General features: G+C 44.6%; 1 protein-coding gene across 5 annotated transcripts in view; it reads right to left on the bottom strand.

Annotated features, from left to right (window-relative positions):
* Positions 1 to 1,001: 1,001 nt before the first annotated feature.
* Positions 1,002 to 20,807, bottom strand: part of EVA1A (eva-1 homolog A, regulator of programmed cell death) — a 147,879-nt gene continuing 128,073 nt past the window's right edge. For 4 of the 5 annotated variants that reach the window (XM_069011718.1, XM_069011720.1, XM_069011721.1 and 1 more), the window contains 3 exons: positions 14,147 to 14,311; positions 9,868 to 10,047; positions 1,002 to 2,455 (listed from right to left, as the gene is read on the bottom strand). In XM_069011718.1, coding sequence (XP_068867819.1) covers positions 2,085 to 2,455; positions 9,868 to 10,047; positions 14,147 to 14,311 — 716 coding nt within the window. In that variant the 3' untranslated portion in view covers positions 1,002 to 2,084. The remainder of the gene's footprint in view (positions 2,456 to 9,867; positions 10,048 to 14,146; positions 14,312 to 20,807) is intronic. The other variant, XM_069011719.1, reaches the window with a different exon arrangement.

The following is a 20,807-nucleotide window of genomic DNA, read 5'->3' as shown; positions in this document are numbered from 1 at the left end:
CCTCCTGCTTTATTTCTACATACTAGAAGCAAAAATTACATTGCAGTTCAATACTGAGCCTTTCCATTAGAATCTTCCCAGGACCAGACCTGGAATCGCTCTGCTGTGCTCAAATTGCCTTCCCAGGTGAAGCCACCTCTCACCAGCCAGCCTGACCTCTGACACTGCCAGTGCCACCAGCTGCAGTTACTCAGCTTTGCTCTCACCCTGCAAGAGCCACAGGAAGTATTTGTGGGCACTTCTAATGCAGCTTTCCTCATCCAGGGAAAAGCCCCAGTGATCCCAAAGAGTGCCAAGAAGACCCCAAATGCCAAGGTCTGTGCCACCATGCAGCTGTTTGGCACAGCACACAATCCCTTATAACATCCTCAGTTATCCTGTGGGCAGGTCCACCCACCTCCATCTCTCCCTTAAGGCTCAGGAAAAGCTCGTATTTTCCTTGCTGGCATTTTGTAAACCCTCAAGATTCTGGAAATAATATTTCCATGCCTAAATGACAGAGGAGCAGACCCCAAAGCCATGCAGGCTTCAGCAGTGTCTTGATGTGAGAAACACTGAGTTCAATGACTGAGGTGATGTGAAGTGGTGCTTGGGAGGGAACAGGGTGGTGATACCCTGTTGAAAACTCCAGAGGACAACAAGTGAAGAAGCTACTAAAATATTGCACCTTTTCTTCCATACCTTTCTTTTTTTTAAGTTCATTTAACACTTGCTTCTGGCACCGGCATGATTTGTGTCTCGGGGACAGACCCAAAAATCATGAGATCACTTTGGAGTGGCCCCTTGAGTACCACCCCGTTGCTCAGCTCTCCTGCCCATGTGTACCACAGAAGTTGATGGATGGGCTGCAACCAAAAAAACCAAAAAGGTTCTGCCAGTTCCCTGCATGCAGAAAACATCAGCCTTGATTGCTTGCAGAGGTGTGCTACTCTTCCAAAGATTTCCATCAAGCAACACCTATGCCAAAAGTGAGGATGCAAATTCAAATGTATTGAAGCAAACCAGAGTTTATTTAGCATTTATTACCCATTTTGTTGTCAAATGTGACTTCTTCTGTGTTGGTTTTCCTCTGGTAAACAAAGACTTTTTTTAATTTCATTTTTTTTAATAAAATATATAAAACATTGTTCATTGCTATCCATAGGAAAACTGTAGTTTAACAACAACAACAACAAAAAAGAATAAGGCACATTCCTGTGCAGCATCTTCAAATATATATATATATATTTAAAACAAAACAAAAAGAAAACCTTTTTCAACCTCTTTGAGGTTGTTAACTTCTCACCAGTCACTGACACATCTCTTATATAACCGTAATTTCACTGTTGGAGATGGGTTGGGTTGTGTTTGACAGGGGCCAGCAGGGAGAACAGACTCAAAAAAATAATAGGATTTTATCCCTGAGGTGTCAGTAAAAAAAACCCTAAATGTTCCCATTGAAATGGAAGATGAAAAGACAGCCATAAATAACTGAATACACTATGGCAAACATCCAAGCACCGAGATGATTTCACGATGGAAGAATCCCCCTCCCCCCATCCCCCAGTTCTTAACAAGTCCTATTTGCTGTTGGGTTTTAATTAGGTTAAACTCATGGCTTCTGAAGTCACAAGACAATCGGTCAGGATGCACCTCCCCCTCCCTCTCCAAATCATCTTTCTAGATTTGTCCTTTTGTTCACAATTCTGCCACAGTCTTCAGGAAAGGGAAACCAAAAATTCCTGAATGGAGACCAAATCCTGGACAGCTTGTGCCCAGAGAAGAGAGGAGCACTCACACCATGGCGTGCTCAATGCCATATCCCACATGGGAGGACTGCCATTGTCTCCACCCTGCCTGCTACTCAGAAATGAAGTTAGCAATCACTTCTTTGAAACCAGAAGGTGTCCGTGAAGAGGGGTGATATCAATATGCCAGGGAGAGAGAGATGGGGAAAACTTCATTGCTGTCCATCCACACCGCTCCAGGTGGCACACCTGACAGGAAAAGGGGAGACACCCACGGTGTATTCCTTCCCTCCCTCTCCTCTCTGAGGTGTGGGGCATCCCCAGGGAGCAGGGCAGGAGTGCTGGAGTCCCCACGGCTCAGTAGTAGCGGTTGAGGCTCCTGGTCCCGGGAATGTCGGGCTGGCCGTTCATCCAGATCTCGCGGATGATGCGCTCCCGCTCCTCCAGCCGCTGCGCTCGCTCCAGCTCCTCCGCCGAGGTGAACACGTTCATGTTCAAAGTCCTCTCGAACCTGCGGTGCCTGCGGGCAGACAGGTCCGACGTGGTGTCCGAGTCGTCATCGCTGTCGCTGCTGTCGCTGTCGCTCTCCCGCTCCCGAGGAGGTTTTTTGGAGGAGGAGCGCTTGCAGTCCGTCCGGCAGGACACCCTCAGCACCAGGGCCAGCAGGGTCAGCACGAGTCCAATGCACACTCCAGACACAAAGTACAGGGCAGCCCGCTCGGGGTTTTCTGCAAGGAGAAAGGAGATGATGGAGGAGAACGACCCTTCAAAGAACAGGACACACACGGCCCCTCCGTGCACACACCAGACACGGTTTCTGGAGGGTTTCCAGCGGCTGCTTTTACTTCCATGCCCTCCTTTGTCTCCTCCCCCCAGGGCAATCAGGAATTTAAACGGTGGATTTGCTGCCAAGGCATTTGCCCACATGCAGAATGCAGGTTTGCTGCAGTTGTGTCCTGGAGTTGTCTGGAAGGGAAGGGAGCAGCCCACAGAATTGTCTAATTGCCACGGGGCTCACACCAGGGCGCTGCACAGCCAGTTGCAGGTAAGTGCATCTTGCTGTCGCATCCACTGCCTTCAAACCAGGCATAAAGGTGATTACAAAACTTTATATGCCCTGTGCTGTGGCCCAGCTGAAATGGGAGGCTTGGCAGCATGGCAAAAATGCATACTATTTATTCACAGACTTCATTTGCTTATCTAAGGGAAGAGTGCTGGCTTCCCGCCCAGACCACCAAAATATATACCTGTGCTCCACAGACAGAGCTGGAGTCAGTGCACCAACAGGATGAGTGCTGCATAGCCACATTTCTGAGGTGATATAACAAGATTCCAAAGGATCCACAGTGCCTTTCAAACCAGGTCATCTTGTTTATTTACCACCTTTTTTTCTTTTTTTTGGCTCATGGGACTACTTAGAAGTGTAATTGTGATAAATGTTGTTACTGCCATTCCCCTGGGCTGAATCATCTTGGTTTATAGGTACACTAAATGGGTAAAGGTGAACTGAGCAGAAGTGTCAAGGCCAGCTCTACTCTGCAGCATCTGCTGGGTGTCTGGAGCTCAAGGATGGAGTCATTTCCTCAGATGAGTTTTATTCCCTTGAACTCAGTGATGGATCCGTAACACCTTCCACCAGCTGAGACTCTGACATTTTGCCCCAGAAGATCTCTGTAGCTAAAAGGCTTAACTTCCCTGCACAGTGCTTTTAGAAGTGCCCTTTCCAGCTGATCTCCTAAAGCAAAGTTTGTAAAGGTGAACTGCAAACTATTTGGAGATGTTCAAAATTCACCAGGGCAAGACACTGCTGTAATTTCACAGCTGGCTCTAAATTTGAAGTTAGCCATATTCTGAGCAGGAAGTTGGACCTGGTAAACGCCCAGTGGCCTCTTCCAACCTAAATTATTCTCTGAGTCTGTGGTCAGAGTCCAAACACTGACTTGTGCTGTTCTAGGCAGCATGTAGTTCAGTGCCTGGGGGTGCTCATGGAACAGTTACCGAGATGAAATGCTTTTATGCTCTTCACTTCACTCCCAAATGAATCTCAAAGGTGACTGATGAGCCAAAGTGGAAGAAGATGTCAAGATAGTCTGAGAATTGGCTAATAAAACATTAGACTGATGCAAAAGTGGTTGGTGTGGATGACATGGTGAAAAATCAGGCTGAAGATAGGACAAAGAAAGACGAGGAAAGTGCAGCAGGTAAGTCCAAAACAAAGAGAGAGGTGGACCATCCTCCTGCAAACTCGGCTGTAACACAGAGAACAAGCAGGACACTAAACTGAATATGCCAGTGGGCCCATGACACGGGGTTGGAACTGATGGCCTTTAGATAGTCTTTAAGGTTTCTTCCAACCAAACAATTCTATGAAATGCAGGAGTAGTTGGAAGGTCAAGTGAGACCAAAGCCACAGGCTTTAAACAATGATATTTTGATAAAAGCGAGACAGCCCAATTCCGAAAGTAAAAGAGAAGATACCAGAGCAGGCAAGGAGAATGTGCCAATGGCCCCTGCAGCAGCTTGGCTGAGTGAAATCCTGGCTCCAGTGAAGGCAATGGCTACTCTGAATTCAAGGGTCAGGACTCAAAACTGCAGCCTGCTTTGTGCAGTAGCAAAGCTGCTGCTGCTGCCCATCCAGTCCTAACTGAACAGTAAAGAAGTGGCTTTAAAAACCCCAGGAAAAGCAGAATCACTACATGACAACTCTTCTGCCTCTGATGCCTAAAAACAGAGGCTAGACAAAATTGAGAGAATAAAAGCAGGTATATTTATTGAAAGGCCTTTGGGTACACTTTGGGCAGTCAGAGCCCTCAAGGACTACACCCAAAATGGGTGCCCGGGTCACAGGTTTTCATACTTTTATAAGTTTGGTCCATTTGCATATCGGGGTTAATCCTCCAATTACAATTTCAGGTAATTATGTCATTTACTCCAAGTTTGTTCCCCCCCAACCTACTGTTGTTTACATTTCTCAGGACCCGAGACAGTAAGGTGTCCTTGAATTTCAGGCCTGCAGAGGGATTGTTTTGACTGACCAAGCTGGGAAAACAGTAGCTAACACTCTATGTGGAGTTTTAGAGTTACACGCTAAAGCATTGCAGAATTACAAATATATGAAAAATATAAAAGCTAAAATCCTAAGGCATCACCTCCGTGTGCAATTTAACTGAGGACAGTAATCACCTGGCTCCTTCTGCAAGAAGCCCTAAGAAGGGCTCTGGGGACAGGCACTGGGTGCAGTCTGCCTTGGCTCTGCCCTGAGCACCACGTTCTGCACACACATGGGCTTGATTTGGTTGCATTAGTTCCACTGCTCGCTCCTTTAGAGCAGCTCATAAAAAAACCATAGATGGGAGCCTGAGACACAGACACATGCGGTTTCTCTGCCCCTGATTTTGCCTGTGTCCTGCTTTTCCTTTCTCCTCCACACTCCTTTTTCCATGCTACTGTATCCAGTTCATGAGCAATTTTACCTCGATTGCTACTTAAGCAACCATTTTTCTTCCCCTGCTTGTGCTCCTCCGTACAGCCCTTCATGCAGTGCAAGGGCTGTAATTGAATCTTTGGGCTCCAGTGGCATTTATGAGCTCCTACAGCTACTCTGTCAACATCTGAGACACGGTCTGGACTTCCTCATGGAGCTGTAACCCTGTGCTCAGCTGCAGTCTTGGCATTTATCATACGTACAATCCACTTGCACAGCAGCATCTCTTTTTTTTTTTTCACAGTAGAAAGAGCAACTTAAGCTAAAAACCACAGGCTCTGCTTTTTCTCACTTGAAGTAGCCAAGTCACCAATAGCCTAGATTTGGGGGTTTGATGGTTGAATAGTGATTTTGAGAGCCTACCCCACTGCATGTTCTACTTATAGAGACCAAAAAGAGGCACCCTCTTCAACAAATGGATGCTCAGCACCTTCCAAAAGCTCAAAGGTGGCCCAGATTCATCACACCAACAGTGAAGCTCCTCAAAACACTCATTATACTTGAAAAAAAGTTATTTAAAAGTATATGGACATCAGTAGCAGGAGTTAGCACAATTTTGGTATGCATTCTCGTGTATGTGTCTATAACATAGATTTTGACCACTGAAGCTTTTTCTTCCAATGCTGTGGATGATAGCTCAGAGCTTCCAGCAGGACCCAGTTTCTGTCAATCTCTTTGGCTGGGGTAACCTTTCCCCTTCGTTATATTTCTCTCTCTGGATTGAAAGCATTGATGAAAATGTCACTGATTCAAGCCTGAATTTAATCCATGCAGACAAAAGATACATGCTCTACACAAGCCTCTACACAAAAGCCACCATTTTCTAGGCACTCAAACTGGCCAAAAAAAATTAGAAACACATTTGATTTTATTTTTCCAACCAAACCAGCAGCAATTACGGGGCTTGTTTCCTGAGAGCTAACAATCTGCTGGGAGCATCAGCCCAGACTGCCATTAATTCCCCAGGAAATGCCCCAGGCCAAGGTTGTTATTGCTATTACAATAAATTGTTTCAATAAATAAAAAACAATCTAGGCATTAACGCTGCTGGCTTCCTGTAATGGCTTCATGCATTCCAAAACCTTAGTGGGTAGGAAAATTTCAGAGGGCCCCCAATAAAAGGTTCAGCATTAAGCATGGCCAGACAAACAGTAGGAGCACTATCTTCTAGGGAATTTACAGTCAGCCCCACAGGCTGCCGAAATCCCCTGATAGAACAGAGGAAGCTCTCCAGGAGCCCCTTATTAAGAAGGCTCAGGCCAAGCAGTCTAAAATTTGGAATGATCTCCCCTGGGTTGCATTTTGGAAGCCCCTTGTTAATAACTTGGCAGCAAAGCTTTGCTTATGGAAGAAGAATAAAACAGGGATTTGTGGAGGTTTCCCTCCAATTGCTTCATCCTGAATGCAATGACAAAACTGGGATAAGTCTCCCGTCCAAAAGGAGGCACTGGAAGAGCTCTGATACATTTTTGAATGTTTAATATTTATGTAGGGACGTTTCTGGTCTTGCTAATAGACTGTGACTGCAAAGACAGTTCCAGCTGCCACTGAGGCTGGTGAAGTCTTTCCAAACACTCAGGCAGGTTTTGGAACAGGTCCACGACAGATAACAGGTCTGAGGTTTGTAGGCAGAGATTGCATCTAATTAAAAACCTAATTCTATAAAGAGAATTAGCTTTCAAATAAAGGGTGTCTCTGAGTCTTTTGCAGGACTGAACTCTAAATAATATTTATCTGTTTGATCAGCTACTAATTTCATTCCTCATTGACATTATTCACACTTTTTTCCGGTTTCTGAAGAAATAGGTTCTGGAAGCTGGGATGAGACTGACACCTAACTGGCTTTGATACCTAACCATGATAGCCACAAAGCAAGACTCTTTTGCTTCCTGCTGTGCTGTGATTTTTACTATTCAGTCTTCCATAGGAAGATTCCCAGCTTTTATATGGGAATATCAGTCAAAACGATGCTGGAAATGAGCACAGAGGCTTTTGCTAATACTTGCACTTCTCTGTGCACTCTGAGACTGCATGTGTGAGTGACTGAGTCTGCAGACACTTCACCTGCAGACTCCCACCCAAAACTGCCATTTTGAGCAGAAAATGTGAATACCATTGAGCACAGAAGGCATTTCACTATTTGTGGATGTTCTCCCCTGGCTAAGAAACACCCCACTGCCAGGAGAGAGGAAAGGCAGCAGAGAGGACCATCCTTTCAGGCCTGCACTTTACCCACAAAATAGCAAAATACCCACAGCTTCATTTTCCTGCAGTGGGTCTGAGGGTATCCACCACCCACTGCCCCAAGAGAAAAAATATTTTTCTATATTGCCCCTGCCTATTTACAATTTTCTTTTGCAAACTCCTATTCTGAGACAGCTCACCAGCACAGGGAAGCCCTGAAGGCAGCGCTTTCAGTCTGCAGAGAGTACCTGAGGGACGTTTTCAGTGTCATGGAACGGAGCAGTTCTTGCACTACTGTTTCTCTTTGGCACCAGGGCCATGGTCAGGAGCAGTGGGAAGATGTGTGACACAAAAACAGCCCTCCCTGGCTGCTCAATACCCTGCCTCTCCTGAGCCACTATAATGGATCCTCCATGGACATCAGCTGTGGCTTGAGCTGCCTTCAGGGCCCTGAACTCAGGCAGGAACAAAAAAATCCAACTGCTCTGCTGTTCAAAATCTGCAATATGAAGAGGGATGGCTTTGCAGTGCTCTAGTTTTATACAAATTATATTTGTGCCCTGTGACACAGTTTGTCTTTGAAGTCATAAGCTAAAAACTCTCCATATTCACATAAAATAAATAATGACAAATCCATCATTTTCACTAAAAGCATAGGCTAAATTACATGCAGCAAATAAAGATGGTTTAGGACATTTGCTGTTTCAATCCATGGGTTCAGTCATCAATTACTTTTATAAGAAATAACAAATTGGACATACATGTCATGGAGACTAAAACCCATCTAACAGACATGCTGAGGAACATGGGAACCAGAAGATCTTTAAGGTGCCTTCCAACCCAAAACATTCTATGATTCCATGATACATTGGAAAGCATAAGCAACCAAGTCCTGAACTCAGCACTGGAAACCAAAGTCATGAGGTCTGAGTTTACCTATTTGGCATCCAGTGGATGTGCAAACAACACAAGGAGACCACATCAAGAGAGGGCAGACAAATCCCACAGCAACAGGACAGTTAAAGTTGTTTGTGCTACAGTAAAATCTGGAGGCTCCGGACAAGGCTGACAGCTTGTGAGGGGGATGAATCAAGACCCTGTGCCCTAAAACCAAGGTAGAGTCAAAGAGCTCTGCTGTGGTCAATGGAAGCAAAGTCCATGGGGTGTTGTCAGCAGCCCTGAATCACAGTCCCAAATATCCTTTCATTAATCCTACAACTTTCTCTGCTCATTACTGTTCAGATGGGGAACACAACAGCATTTGGTTTTATAGTAGGGATGGGAAGGTAGGTATTTTCATGTAAAAAAATGGTAGCTATAGGTAAAGGTGGAGAAGTGGGAGGGATAGACAGAAGACTCCTTTAAAGCTTGTTTTTCTAACTTTTCCTTGGAGAAACCCATGCAAGAAAACAAATCTATCCTACTCAGCTATCTTCTGTGAAGAACACTACTAATTCCATTTAATCTGCCTGACTCTTAGGGGTGTCATGAAAAGATGGATCCTGATGCTACCACTGAATGTGTAGAAGAGCAGAAATTTGTATAACCATTCATGGTCCTTTTAGAAGGACCCTTCACTAAATAATATGCAGAAACACTCTCACTAATCTACTCTGGTTCCAAAATGCAAAGCCCAAGTCAGCTACTTCAAATTCAACCACCTGGATTAGCAGCCAGGTGGTATCTCAACAAGAGCAAGAGCATGGCACCAAGAATGCAGTACTGTTTAATGAATTAGCAAGACTGAATTAGCATACAGACATGAAAAAGTAGCTCACAAATGCTGGAGTTTTAGTTTTAGTCATAATCTCTCTGGGCCATCTGTGCCAGTGTCTCACCATCCTCACAGTAAAGAATTTCTTCCTAATGTCTAATCTAAACCCACTCTCTTTCAGTTTAAAGGCATTCCCCCTGGCTTTGTCACTTTTCTTTCACCTTTTAAAGCCAATTTTTTTAGAAGACATCTCCCCTGTTACTTGAAAGATACACGTGGGTGAAAGATAAAATATGATCCAAGGAAATCTTACTCTAAACTAGATTTAAATATACAATTAAGTAGACTCTCAAGTTACTTCATCTTCACACTTCTACTGAAGATAAGCCAAATTCTCTTAAGCAGTGCAAAGATTTGAGTGCTGCTTATTTTCCAAATTACAGGACAACAAACTTGCCTCCTTAATGAGCCAGGCTTTGATCTCCAGGAAAATGAAGCACTAGGAATAATACCACATGTAAGATTACATTGTATTTAACTCCAGATGAGAGCAAACCCGGTGGAAAGCAGTGCATGACAAACTCTGTTATACACTGCCTGCTAGAGCTGCCCCGGTCAGGCCTTTCAAAGGAGAATTCGCGGAGACGAACAAAATACACAAACAGTTCAGAGAGGCAGATTTAGCCCCAGATGACTGTGAAAGGAGGGTATACGAAAAGCTTGCAGGAGCCCAGGGAGATGTGAGGCACCAGACATACCTGTGACGAAGGCATAGGCTGCCAGGATGTTGCTGAGCAGGGCCATCTCCGTGCTGACGCCCACGGGCTCCATGCTGCTGCTGCTGCTGAGCGCCGGCGGTTGTGTCTCATCCACAGGGAGCAGGAGGGGGGTGTTGTCTACCGGGTAGAAAGTGGCTGACCTCCCTTTCTTCTTCTCTGCTTTGACACAGAAAGGGAATGAGGGATGAGGAACGTAAAACGTGACCCAGCCCTACCCTGCCTTATCCCCACCAGGTCAGCATCTGTGTTCAGAAATCTGGAGCTGCTCGACAGGGAGACACCCAAATTTGCCCCTTTTTGGGGGGTAACTAAACCTTCTCAAGCAGCTTCAGCTGAGCATATACCCCATCTGCATCCAGGCATCATCATCTCTCCCCCATCTCCTGCTCTTTCATGTCACCACTTAGACACACCCACCTATGCTACAGCAAATATATAATCAGGTTTCTTTTCTCTTATGTAAATCAAAGGAGCCTTTATCAACAGTGGGTTCAGCTAGGCTTCTAAGGAGGACTGGAAAACACAGGCAGAGCCTGCAACCCTCTGCTGGTGTGGTGCTGTAGTGATCCATCCACACCTGGCAAACAGACATGCTTTCCCTCTAGCCTTCGTGGGGAAGGGCAGACCTGAGTTTATGACTTCCTTCAGAAGCCTGCTTGTATTGTGTTTCACCCAGACACCATTTCCCCTCTGGAGAGGTGAGTGAACATGGGTTAATGATTTGATTTTATTTGTTGAAGACTGGAGCTAAGGAGGCAGTTCATTCCAGGAGGCTCAAAGAGACCCTTTCAGACCTTATCAGCTCACTGTTGAGGGCTCCCCACACCTTGATCTGCAGGCAGACACCCCCACTACTCACAAAACAGTAATTGTTTTCAACACAGGAAAAGGTGCACAGGATCCAGCTCCATCATCCATGTGAGTTTTTAACTGTAGATTTTCAGGCTCCCTTCCCTGGGTGTCTAGTTCCGGCCAAAAGGAAGAATCACTCTCTAAAATCACAGACTTGCACCTGGATTCCACTTATCTGCAGGTAATAAATTCAGGACACTGCCAGCTCCATCTCCAATGATGCCATCAGTGCCATGCAAGCAAAGCATTCTGTCAGGAGCCGTGATGTGAGATGGTCTTTGTTCCTTGGCTGTCTGATCCATCTCCTTTCCCTGCAAACCCTGATGCCTTAGGTTTTAACCTTTATATTTTTCAAATTTTGTATTGCTTGGTGTGTGACTCTGAAGTTTCTTGTAGCCTGTTAATTTCTGCTCTCTCATGCTAGGTAGACATAACAAAGCCTCTCCAGGCTTGCTCTCCAAGGACACCAAGACTGTCCTAGGCAAAAAAGTATAAACCAAAGATCCTCCAAAGGTGGGGTGAGCTGTGGGGAAAACTGAAGCTTTAACTGAAGAATTAACCCTGCTATGCAAATGAATCAAACCTATAAAAGTGTGAAGAACTCATGACCTGGGGTCCATCTTGGGGTCCATCTTGGCAATAGCCTCTGGCTCCCAAGGGGGTACCTTTGAAGGCAAATAAATACCTCTTTCAATTCTTTACTCCTGTCTAGTCTCTGTTTCTAGGAGGCCTCTCAAGGCATCAGCCCAGCAGTGTGAGGCATCACGTTCAACTTCCTGCTGTGGGCACCAGGAAGCAGCTCAGCCCAGGGAAGCAAGAACAGAAAGTGAGGGGTGTCAAAGAGAACAGGTAATACTGGATGGAGAGGGACAGGGCAGGAATGTGCATGCAGTGATGCCAACTCCTAATCTGCCTCGAGGAGAACCAGAGGGGATGGAGTCCAGGTGTCACTGTGAGGGATCAGCCCCAAGGAATGTGGGCACAGCTGTACCTCTGCCACTGAAGAGCTGCATGGCCTTGGGAAAGCCACATGTTCAAGGCTACCACGGTGTTAATGACTGGCCTTCAGGCAGAGTGTTTAAACAGGAGTGCTTGGGTGTCATTTCTCAAATGGTAAAATATCCCAAGAGCCTCTTTCTTCAGGAGAATAGACATCACTGCAAATGGGACACCAAAGATCCAAGGGCACATTCAGCAGGAAATCAATAGCAACATTTCAGATTTTTTTAATGCAGAATTTTTTAAAATTCAGATAACATGCCCTCTAATCTCTCCTTTTTCCTCCCTGTCTGGTAAATCTGCCTGTACAAGTGTTTGAATTTTTTCCCTACCACAGCTCCAAAGAAATCCACGGAAGCAGGGTAAACATTTAGTTTCTAAAAACTGAACCTAAAATTTGGGTATTTCAGGGCATCTCAAGTACCACCATGCATCTAAACTAAGGCAAGAGAATCCTGCTATCAAGGGATGGATAGCAGAGAGTCATTCATCTCTCCTCACAGCAGACACTTAAAGCTTGATGTACTTGCTCATACACAGACATCTAAGACACCCCAGGGTCAGGAGGACATGAAGGGATGTAGGGGAAATGCTCACCCTTCCAGAAGCCAGGTGAACACCCCAGGACATCACAAATGACACATTTATATGAGGGTAACTGAATCCTGCCTGAGATGTCTCCTGACTGTTAATGTAAAATCCCTTCACAATCGAGGAAGATGAAGGGCACCACCAGGATATAACCTCATGTGTATTTCATATGTCAGATGGACACCACCTCTGTTGGGTATGGAGCAGCCCTTGTAAACCACTGTGCAACAAGAGTGTCTTTAGGAGACAGAGTAAGGGATAAATCCTCTTGAGATGTGAGATGTAAGAAGAATCCTTTTTGGGTTTTTTTTCACTTCTAACTTGTCCAAAGAACAGATGCAATCAAACACGTTTTTAAATGAACACTCATCTGCATACACTAAACTCCAGCAAAGAGCACCACAAAACCACAGAACTGGTTTTATCATTGGCAGGATTGTACAAGCACAGACACGGAAGACAGAAAATGACTGGGCTTATGCAGGAGGGAAAAAACAAACAAACACAATTCCACAAGGGCCATGTGTTGCTACACTGTGTGGTTTCCTGGTCTGCCATTCATTTCAGGATCATACCAAAAGATATTCCCTTGCCTCCTTGCTAGCCTTGAAGAATTGTCAATGCCTAATCAGCTCACTACTACTGGTTTTCTCCTTGGTTCCTTTCCTAGCTGTTCCCAGTCACTTGAATGGTTTCTCTGTAAGTTTACACCAAAGCTGAACAAAATTCTTTCAGCCAGCAGTAAATTTGCCCAACAGCACAGTGTAAGTACAGGAGAAGTTATTCATGATCCCAGGCTGACGTTAGCAAATAGTTTTAATAAAAGAAATAAAACAGGAAGGGAGATTACAGAAGTATTTTCTTTTGTTATTTTTGAAACATTCTTCTATCTTTTAATTTCAAAATTACATCTTTGTTTGAAAAGTGGTGCATATTTTGAAAGTGAATGAATAAACAATGTGAAAACTAAACAAAAGGTGTCATTTGTAGAAGTGAAATGTTTAGATGATTGGAAATGAGTTCAGGATATATTTCCTTGCTTAAAAGAATCTCCAGGATCACAATATTTATTTGGAGCTAACTCAAAACTCTTTTCCTTGACAGTTTTTCAGTAAGGCCTCCAAACTGACAAATCTGTTATTGCCAGTTCTTATTTATTTGTGAATTGACTATCCAAGCTGTGGATTAACTTTGCCAGGAGTGTAGACAGAGACAAGCTCTGCCCATACCCACCCTCGAGCTGAATCTCTGGGAGCACACACTGGAATTTCAGTAGTGTCATAAACCATCTCCTGCATGTTGGGAAACAACACAAAACCACCAAGGAACCCAACACATGCTCACTTGTGCTTTTCCTTTATTCATACACCACCCCTGCCTCCTACTCACCTATCCCTAGAGATGGCTGAGATCTGGCTTCATTCACATCTCTTCCCTTTGCATTTTATGAAAATAGCATCATATTTCAAAGCTCAGTTGAAAACAACTCTGTCCCCTGTGAGGCAGAACTACTGACTCTGCCCTGGGTTTTTTCTTTTCTTTGCCACTGTATTAGACAGGCCTGAAAAGTATTTCTGTGATGAGTTTGGACATGCATGGCCATGACTGCTATTCCAAGAAACCTGGTGTTTCTTGAACAGTTTCACAGTTCACTTTAGCCTGTTGCTGGTCACGTCTTAAAGCTGTCACAGCCCTTTCTGACTGTGACATGGATGGGATTTAGGAGCAATACAGAAATCCAGAAAAGGGGAGATGGAAAGGAACAGTTACCACAACACCATTAGGTTTGGGTCAACATCACAACAGCCACAGCTACCTGGGAGAGCTCGTTCTATGTTGGAAGGAGAGACATCCAAAAGGAACACGCCGTCCCCTATGACATTGGGGTCAAACACTCCCGGCTGCAGTGGAAAATGTGGCTTCTGATATCCTTGGTAATTGGTTGGTCTTGTCTGAGTTTCATGCAGAAGCTTCTTGGGAACTGAAAGAGAGGAGCAAGAAGAGCACAGTTGTTAGAGTGAGTTATTTCAGCTGGTCAGAATGAGCATTGTCACATCAGGCTATGGGCTCAGTTGATATTTAATTATCCCATGTGCAGCCCAAAGACACTCATTTTCCACTATGATGAATGCTCTCCAAATGCCAGCACAGACACATTCAACAAGAGAATGCTGGCAACTATAGAGTGATTAAGATACTGTTTATTTACAATTAAGCCTTGAGACTAGTCTAAGGACCAGATTCAAAGGTTCTGTTTAGACACTCATCTTAGAAACTGAAATAGAGCCTAGTAAGCCAGGCTTTGGCCTCAGCTCTAGGCTTCAGAGCACTCCAGTTATATCTCTCTGTTCCTACCATGACAGCAGGCTGGACAGGATGCCCCATAGCAAGGGGGGCTATAGCTATGCCTGAAATCCTGCCTCTCTCCAGGTGTCAAGTTGCTGGCTCAAGTCTGAACATCAGAAGTTTCTGTCCACTCCAGATTCACAAAACCAGACTCTAGAGGATGCTGTTCATGTGAAATCATAAAGCTTAAATCATCCACCACAAAAATAAAAATCCCTGCTGTAAAGAAACCCTCTCCACCATGTGAGATCCAAAATACACTGCTTCCCATTCGGTTTTAGGCTAGTAAGATGGGAAAGGCCCATTCTCCATTCCCACCATCCTGAGGAGCATGAAGACTCAGCTAATCCCTACTGCTCTCTGTGTTTTGTCAGCCACAGCACGAGCAATATGCATGTGAAATGATGGATTAATACGTGACAGGTTTTTGGACATCTTTGGTCTCTTCTTTGGACCAAAGCACGGCCTAATAACAGGAGTGTTTTCTCCTCCCTGATGTTCCAAGGCCAGTTCTTCAGCTGTACAACCAGGTAAAGAAATCAAAGCCAGTGTAGCTACCTCAGTGTACACCCACTGAAGGTGAATCCACACAGTAAATTCACTAATTTCCCCTGTGGGGACAAAGAATGGAGTCATCGATGGAGCTGAACCAGTTCTCTGCCTCAGCCACAGCCAACACCTGAGGCTATTTCAGAGCAAAGTGCTTCTCCATACAAAGAGAAGAAACATATATACAGGTCATTTTCTTTAGAAACTAGAGGAATCGAGTGATGAAAGACAAAAATAAATTAAAACTTCCAAAGGAGAAAGATTTATTTTCCCAGTCAGTGACTTTATACTAATGCAAAGCAGATAACCAAGACTTTAGTGTGCTGAAGACACAGACTGTTGAGCACTAGGCACAAGTTCAGTAGAACCACATGAGCTTCAAGAGAAGATTTCTGGGATGCCCATTTCCCCTTTCTTCAAGTCTAACACCATCTTCCTCTCTCATTCTAAGGAGGCTGCCACCTCCCAGTGCCTCAGTTTCCCCAGGGCCCCATTTGGGATCATGCTATCTCTCATCTCCACCCTTCACAGGGGCGTGAAGAAGCGCAATTAAAAATGCAAAGCACTTTGAGATGTTTGGCAGAAGCTTGAAGGAGGACTTGGAAAGAGGGCAACTCTGGATCAGAAAGGAAATTCCTGCCTGCCCCCTGCAGCTAATCAGCTGCCAGACTGGAACAGGAGATTTAATCACATCCATTAAATTTGCCTGCATCACCCACCACATTACTGGTGAGTGAAGTGATCCAACCACCTTGTTTACGTTATGTTCAACTTACTGTCTTTGCTGAGGCAAAGAAAATTGTAACTAGATTTACAGACTGACCCCTGGTATTAGGCTGCCAGGACACCAGCACTGAAGTTCTTGCATTATTAGTGGAGTCATGCTAGGTCAGGAAACAGACAGAAAACCCCACAACTTCTGAATATCAAAGAGCTGGCACAGCGGTTTCTAGTGAAACCTGAATTGGCAACAGTTAGAAGGCAGCAAAAAAAACACATCCCCTGGTAGGAACCAGACAAGAATGAGGGGGATACCTGTGCCAGGGAAATATCAGAAAGTCTGGAGAGGAGGTGGGTAGAACAGAGATTATCCTGCAAACCACAGCCAGGGAGAACTGCAGCTCTGGGTGCCTTATTTGAGGCACCCAAAGAGACGCAGAGGGCATAGGGCTCAGCACCCTCCAAAAATAAATAGTCCTATTGCTGTATCTCAGACTGAGCACCTGATAGGCATTTAAAGACACAAGATAGTTTTCCCTTACACACTTTTCACCCAAACTGCATCCCAGTAACCTGTCGATAGGCATCCAGTGAAGAAAATGAAGCAAAAGGCTTTCATGTTTCAGACTTCCACTTCTTCACAAACATCTCCTTTACCTCTCAGCATTCGTGACCATCTCCAGGGCACAAGACAGGCTGGGTGGATCTGCATCTTTCTTAGAAAAAGTGACACTACCAGACACTTAAACATTTGAGCCAAGTAGGAGAAAGAAACACCATCTTTTCCTAAGCATACCCAGAGAACTGAGATATGGCTTTTCCATCTTGGCATCTGTGCCACCACCACTTGAATGCTACCTACAGGACCAGGGGAAGAATCAGGTAAAGCAAAACATTGCTAAATAAGACAGAAACTGGTCAACACCATCCCGAGGAAGAGTAGAAATGTAGAAGTATTCAAGGAGAAACACTGATAGAGAACATTTATTGTCACAGCACCTTATGGAGTAGGGCTGTGCTGTTATCTCTTTGGGATGGCCGAGGAAGTTAAGAACACTATCAAGTAGTCATTTGGTGCTTTAAACACAGGTGGCTGTGAGGACATATTCCAAAAGACAGGCATGTCCTTGACATCTGTGGTTAGCACACACTTTGGTACTTTCAAAAATCCCAAGAGGTGCTTTTCTTCCCTTCAGCAACTAGATCCCTTTAAAACTCTGGAAGAAACTTAGTACAGCACAGGATGTCTACAGTACATAACCCTGGACTTTTCCATTTCAAGGGATCATTTTTCTCTGTGGACTCCATAAACATCTTGAGGACATTTTGCCAGGAAAGGCCCATCTTTGCAAAGAGTACACAGAGAGATGGCATGCAGCAAGCCTGCTCTTTTTCTAGTTTATACAATGCTCAGCTGATACTCAGCTTTTCTTTGATTTAGAAAGACTGTGAAATGGAAAGCCTTTCTCAAGTGTAAAATACCTCACAATTTCCAGTTAGCTCCTGTGTGGCAGCCAACTCCACAAGAAAGATTAAACATCTGATTCCTTTGAAATGCCCTCCTTAAATTCTCCAGAGAGGAGTGCATCTGACACAAAGCATGGCATGAGTTGAAGCAAAGTGTCAAAGAAAATTATTTATTATTAAAACCACCAGAAAAAAAAGTACCAAGGATTTTAGTCTTATCTCAGTATTAAGCACAGAAATCCTGGCAGGGAAGGGTTGGCACTTGTTCTGCTCCATTTAATTGAGCAGAGAAATTAAAGCAACTCAGTCAGCAGAACAAGTGAGGGATGCGGACAGGAGGGGAAGGAAGAGCTTCAATCAAAGTGCTAACACACCTCATAGTCAGGAGCCCTGCACCTAAAAATGAACATGAGAAATGAGCTCTGGGGACCTCTAGGGACTTTCAGTCTCTCAGGGGGCAGCAGTCAGCATTGAGATGTGGGTATTTATCCAAAAGATAAAATTCTACAGAACTTGGGCTGTGCATCTGAGAAGCACAGGCAGAAATGTAACTTTTCAGATGGCAAGCCCTGCTCAGCCACCCACCCTGGGATTCAACTTGGGCATCACCACATGGATTCCATGTCAGCCAGGACTTGATCTGGAGACAAAGTGTCACCATCGCTGTGACATTCCATGAAGGCACCTGCAGAAGTTGGTTCTAGGTTATAAATCTGCAAGGGAGCTTTTGGATCAGCAGGTTCATTCCTCTGCCATTACAGGCTTTCAAGTCTTTATATAATCCCTCTGTGTCTGCTTTAAAAGCAGTCCCAGCTCCCACTGCTCATCTGCCCAAATCAACATCATGCTAGCAATAATTTATACCAGTTCCCAACCCAAGACCTGCATTACCCCATTTGCAATGAATTAATGGCACCAATCTTACAACAAAACCTCCCCTCCACTGCCTGGCAGCCTCCCCTCTCTGCAGAAACAGGGGTGAAGGAAAATCAAAGCCAGAGTGTGCTCTCATGGGCAGAGCAGATCCCTCAGAGTCAATATGAGCAGCCAGCAGGACAGTGTGAAAAGGCACATGCTGGTGCTGCTGACAGTATCCTTATTTGTACTTGGTGGAGACGCCTTCTGCTGGAATTTTCGCACAAGCAGTTTCTTGTGTGGCCAGAAAACCCAGGGTTGATGAAAAGAAAAAGTTACTGTGTCTACAAGCAGCAACATTCCGAATTACAGTGCTAAGAGATGGAAAAGGCTAAACAATACCTCGCCTCTTTTCATTAAGGGCAGAGAATCACAGACTGGTTTGGGTTGGAAGGGACCTTAAAGATCATCTCATTCCAACCCCCTGCCATGGGCAGGGACACCTTCCACTATCCCAGGTTGCTCTAAGCCCTATCCAACCTGGTCTTGGACACTTCCAGGGATGGGACAGCCACAGCTTTGCTGGGCAATCTCTGCCAAGGCATCACCACCTTCACAGTAAAGAATTTCTTCCTAATATCCCGTCTAAACCTATTCTCTTTCAGTTTAAAGCCATTCCTCCTTGGCCTATCATTACATGTCTTTGTTCCCCCCCAGGTTCCTTGTAGGCCCCCTTCAGGTACTAAGAGACCATAATGAGATAATCTGCTGTGTTTCCTGTGTCGATCTATCTAGTTTTAAACACTCCAGTCCTGGGGGTTTGACCAATTGCCACAATATATTATTTTCAGAGGAATACTGCTCTTTCTGTGTAAAAATTTTCCAATGTTGCTGAGTGTTTCAGTTTAAGCACATATATTATTCCTCTAATCAAAACATTTGATGCTATAGACCCCAAATGTTATGGATGGGGAATTGGCTCAGGGACAGAGTTGGGGAAGTGTTTAAATGTCAAAACGATTTGCCCAATCTCACAGAGGGAGTCTGTGCTAAAGAAAGGAAACAAGCTCAGCCTTGCACTCAAACCATTCCCCCTCTCTTTGCTAATTTGATCATTTGGTGTTTTCTGATGCTGGCTCTGTCCTAAACATGCTTAAAGACTTCCACTCCCAGGAAACAATTATCCCCTGACCTCCATCTTCACTGGATATACAAATCAGTCAACTGGAGGGGATCAGTGAAAGCTCAGTGTTAAAAACATAGAGACAAGGGGGTTGTCATTCTCCAGTCACCTGCTCTATATTCTCCTGTGCATTTCCAGCCCATAAGGTTTGCTCCCAAAGCTCGGCATGATTAAAACAGATCTGCAGGACCTTCAGCAAACCTTCCTGAGCATGCTTGAAGCAGAGCACAATTTGAACAAAAACATGACTCCCTCACCAAGGAAAATTACAACCATGCCTTTTATATGGGCAGGTTTGGGCCAGGAACTGTTGGTGCTCAACTTTTTTTTAAAATAACAATTAAAAAAAAAATCCTCCTGTGAGTAAACACACTATAAACTACTGCAGGCTTTTAGAGGTAGCAGCACTGAAGGATTTTTGTTTGAGACTTGAAAATGAATGGTATCCAGCCTGAAATGGGATCATTCATGATTCCAAGTTGTTACAAGAAAGCAATTCCTTAGCACACATGTACATGGCTCTTTCAGATTGCAGAATGAAATGTGCTTTTTGTGCTGTAAAACCCAAATTCACTAAGCAATCAGTCAACAATACCTATTAAAATAATGAATTTTGGTTGTGCCAGACCACAAAATATCACAGTACAGAGAGCAAGAAGGAAAAATCTCATGCAAAAGAAGTCTCTGCACTGGTGACAACAGTAATACCACTGTGTAGCTGGAAACATGGGGGTGGAAGATGCTAATTTGATTCACAAAAGTAAATTGAGGCATAGCCTACCCCCTTGGCTTTATCCCAAGGGTCTCAGATATGGCCAAGGAACAAGTCAAAACCTTTTCCAGCTAGCCATGCCCCATCTAGCTCAGGGCCTCACATGGAAGGCGGTTTTGCCTCTTCTCATGACCACATGTGTCAGAAATCTAAAGCCTACCTTCAAGTCCTACCCCACCACCAGACATTCTGACGGGGGGATTTTTGATCAGATATGAATATAATCACCTGATAGGAGATCTTCAGATCCTACAGCTCTCAAATGTCTCCATGAGCCATGGAAAAGGCTGAGAGTGCTCAACATCAGCTCTGTGCCTTGGCTGCAAAGCCATGTCATACCATCCTATATCATATTTAGAGTGAAGGCACAATACAGTTTAAACAGGAAGTGTAAAGTGTCCCAGAATACAACAGGAGACAAGAAGGGACTTTCTGCAACAGACCATAAGTCTGAAAGTTGGGATTTGATCAACAAACTGCCACGAAAAACCCTCACTCTCACAAAAAAAAAAAAAAAGCAAACACCAGATCAGAGACTTAACAAACGCAAGTAGTCCTGACCTCAGCTTCCATCTCCTTCAGTTA

The sequence above is a fragment of the Aphelocoma coerulescens genome, chromosome 3, assembly GCF_041296385.1.
Source record: "Aphelocoma coerulescens isolate FSJ_1873_10779 chromosome 3, UR_Acoe_1.0, whole genome shotgun sequence".
NCBI classification, from domain to species: Eukaryota; Metazoa; Chordata; class Aves; order Passeriformes; family Corvidae; genus Aphelocoma; species Aphelocoma coerulescens.
The sequence above is the reverse complement of the archived record's forward strand: the minus strand, read 5'-3'. Positions and strand labels throughout refer to the sequence as shown.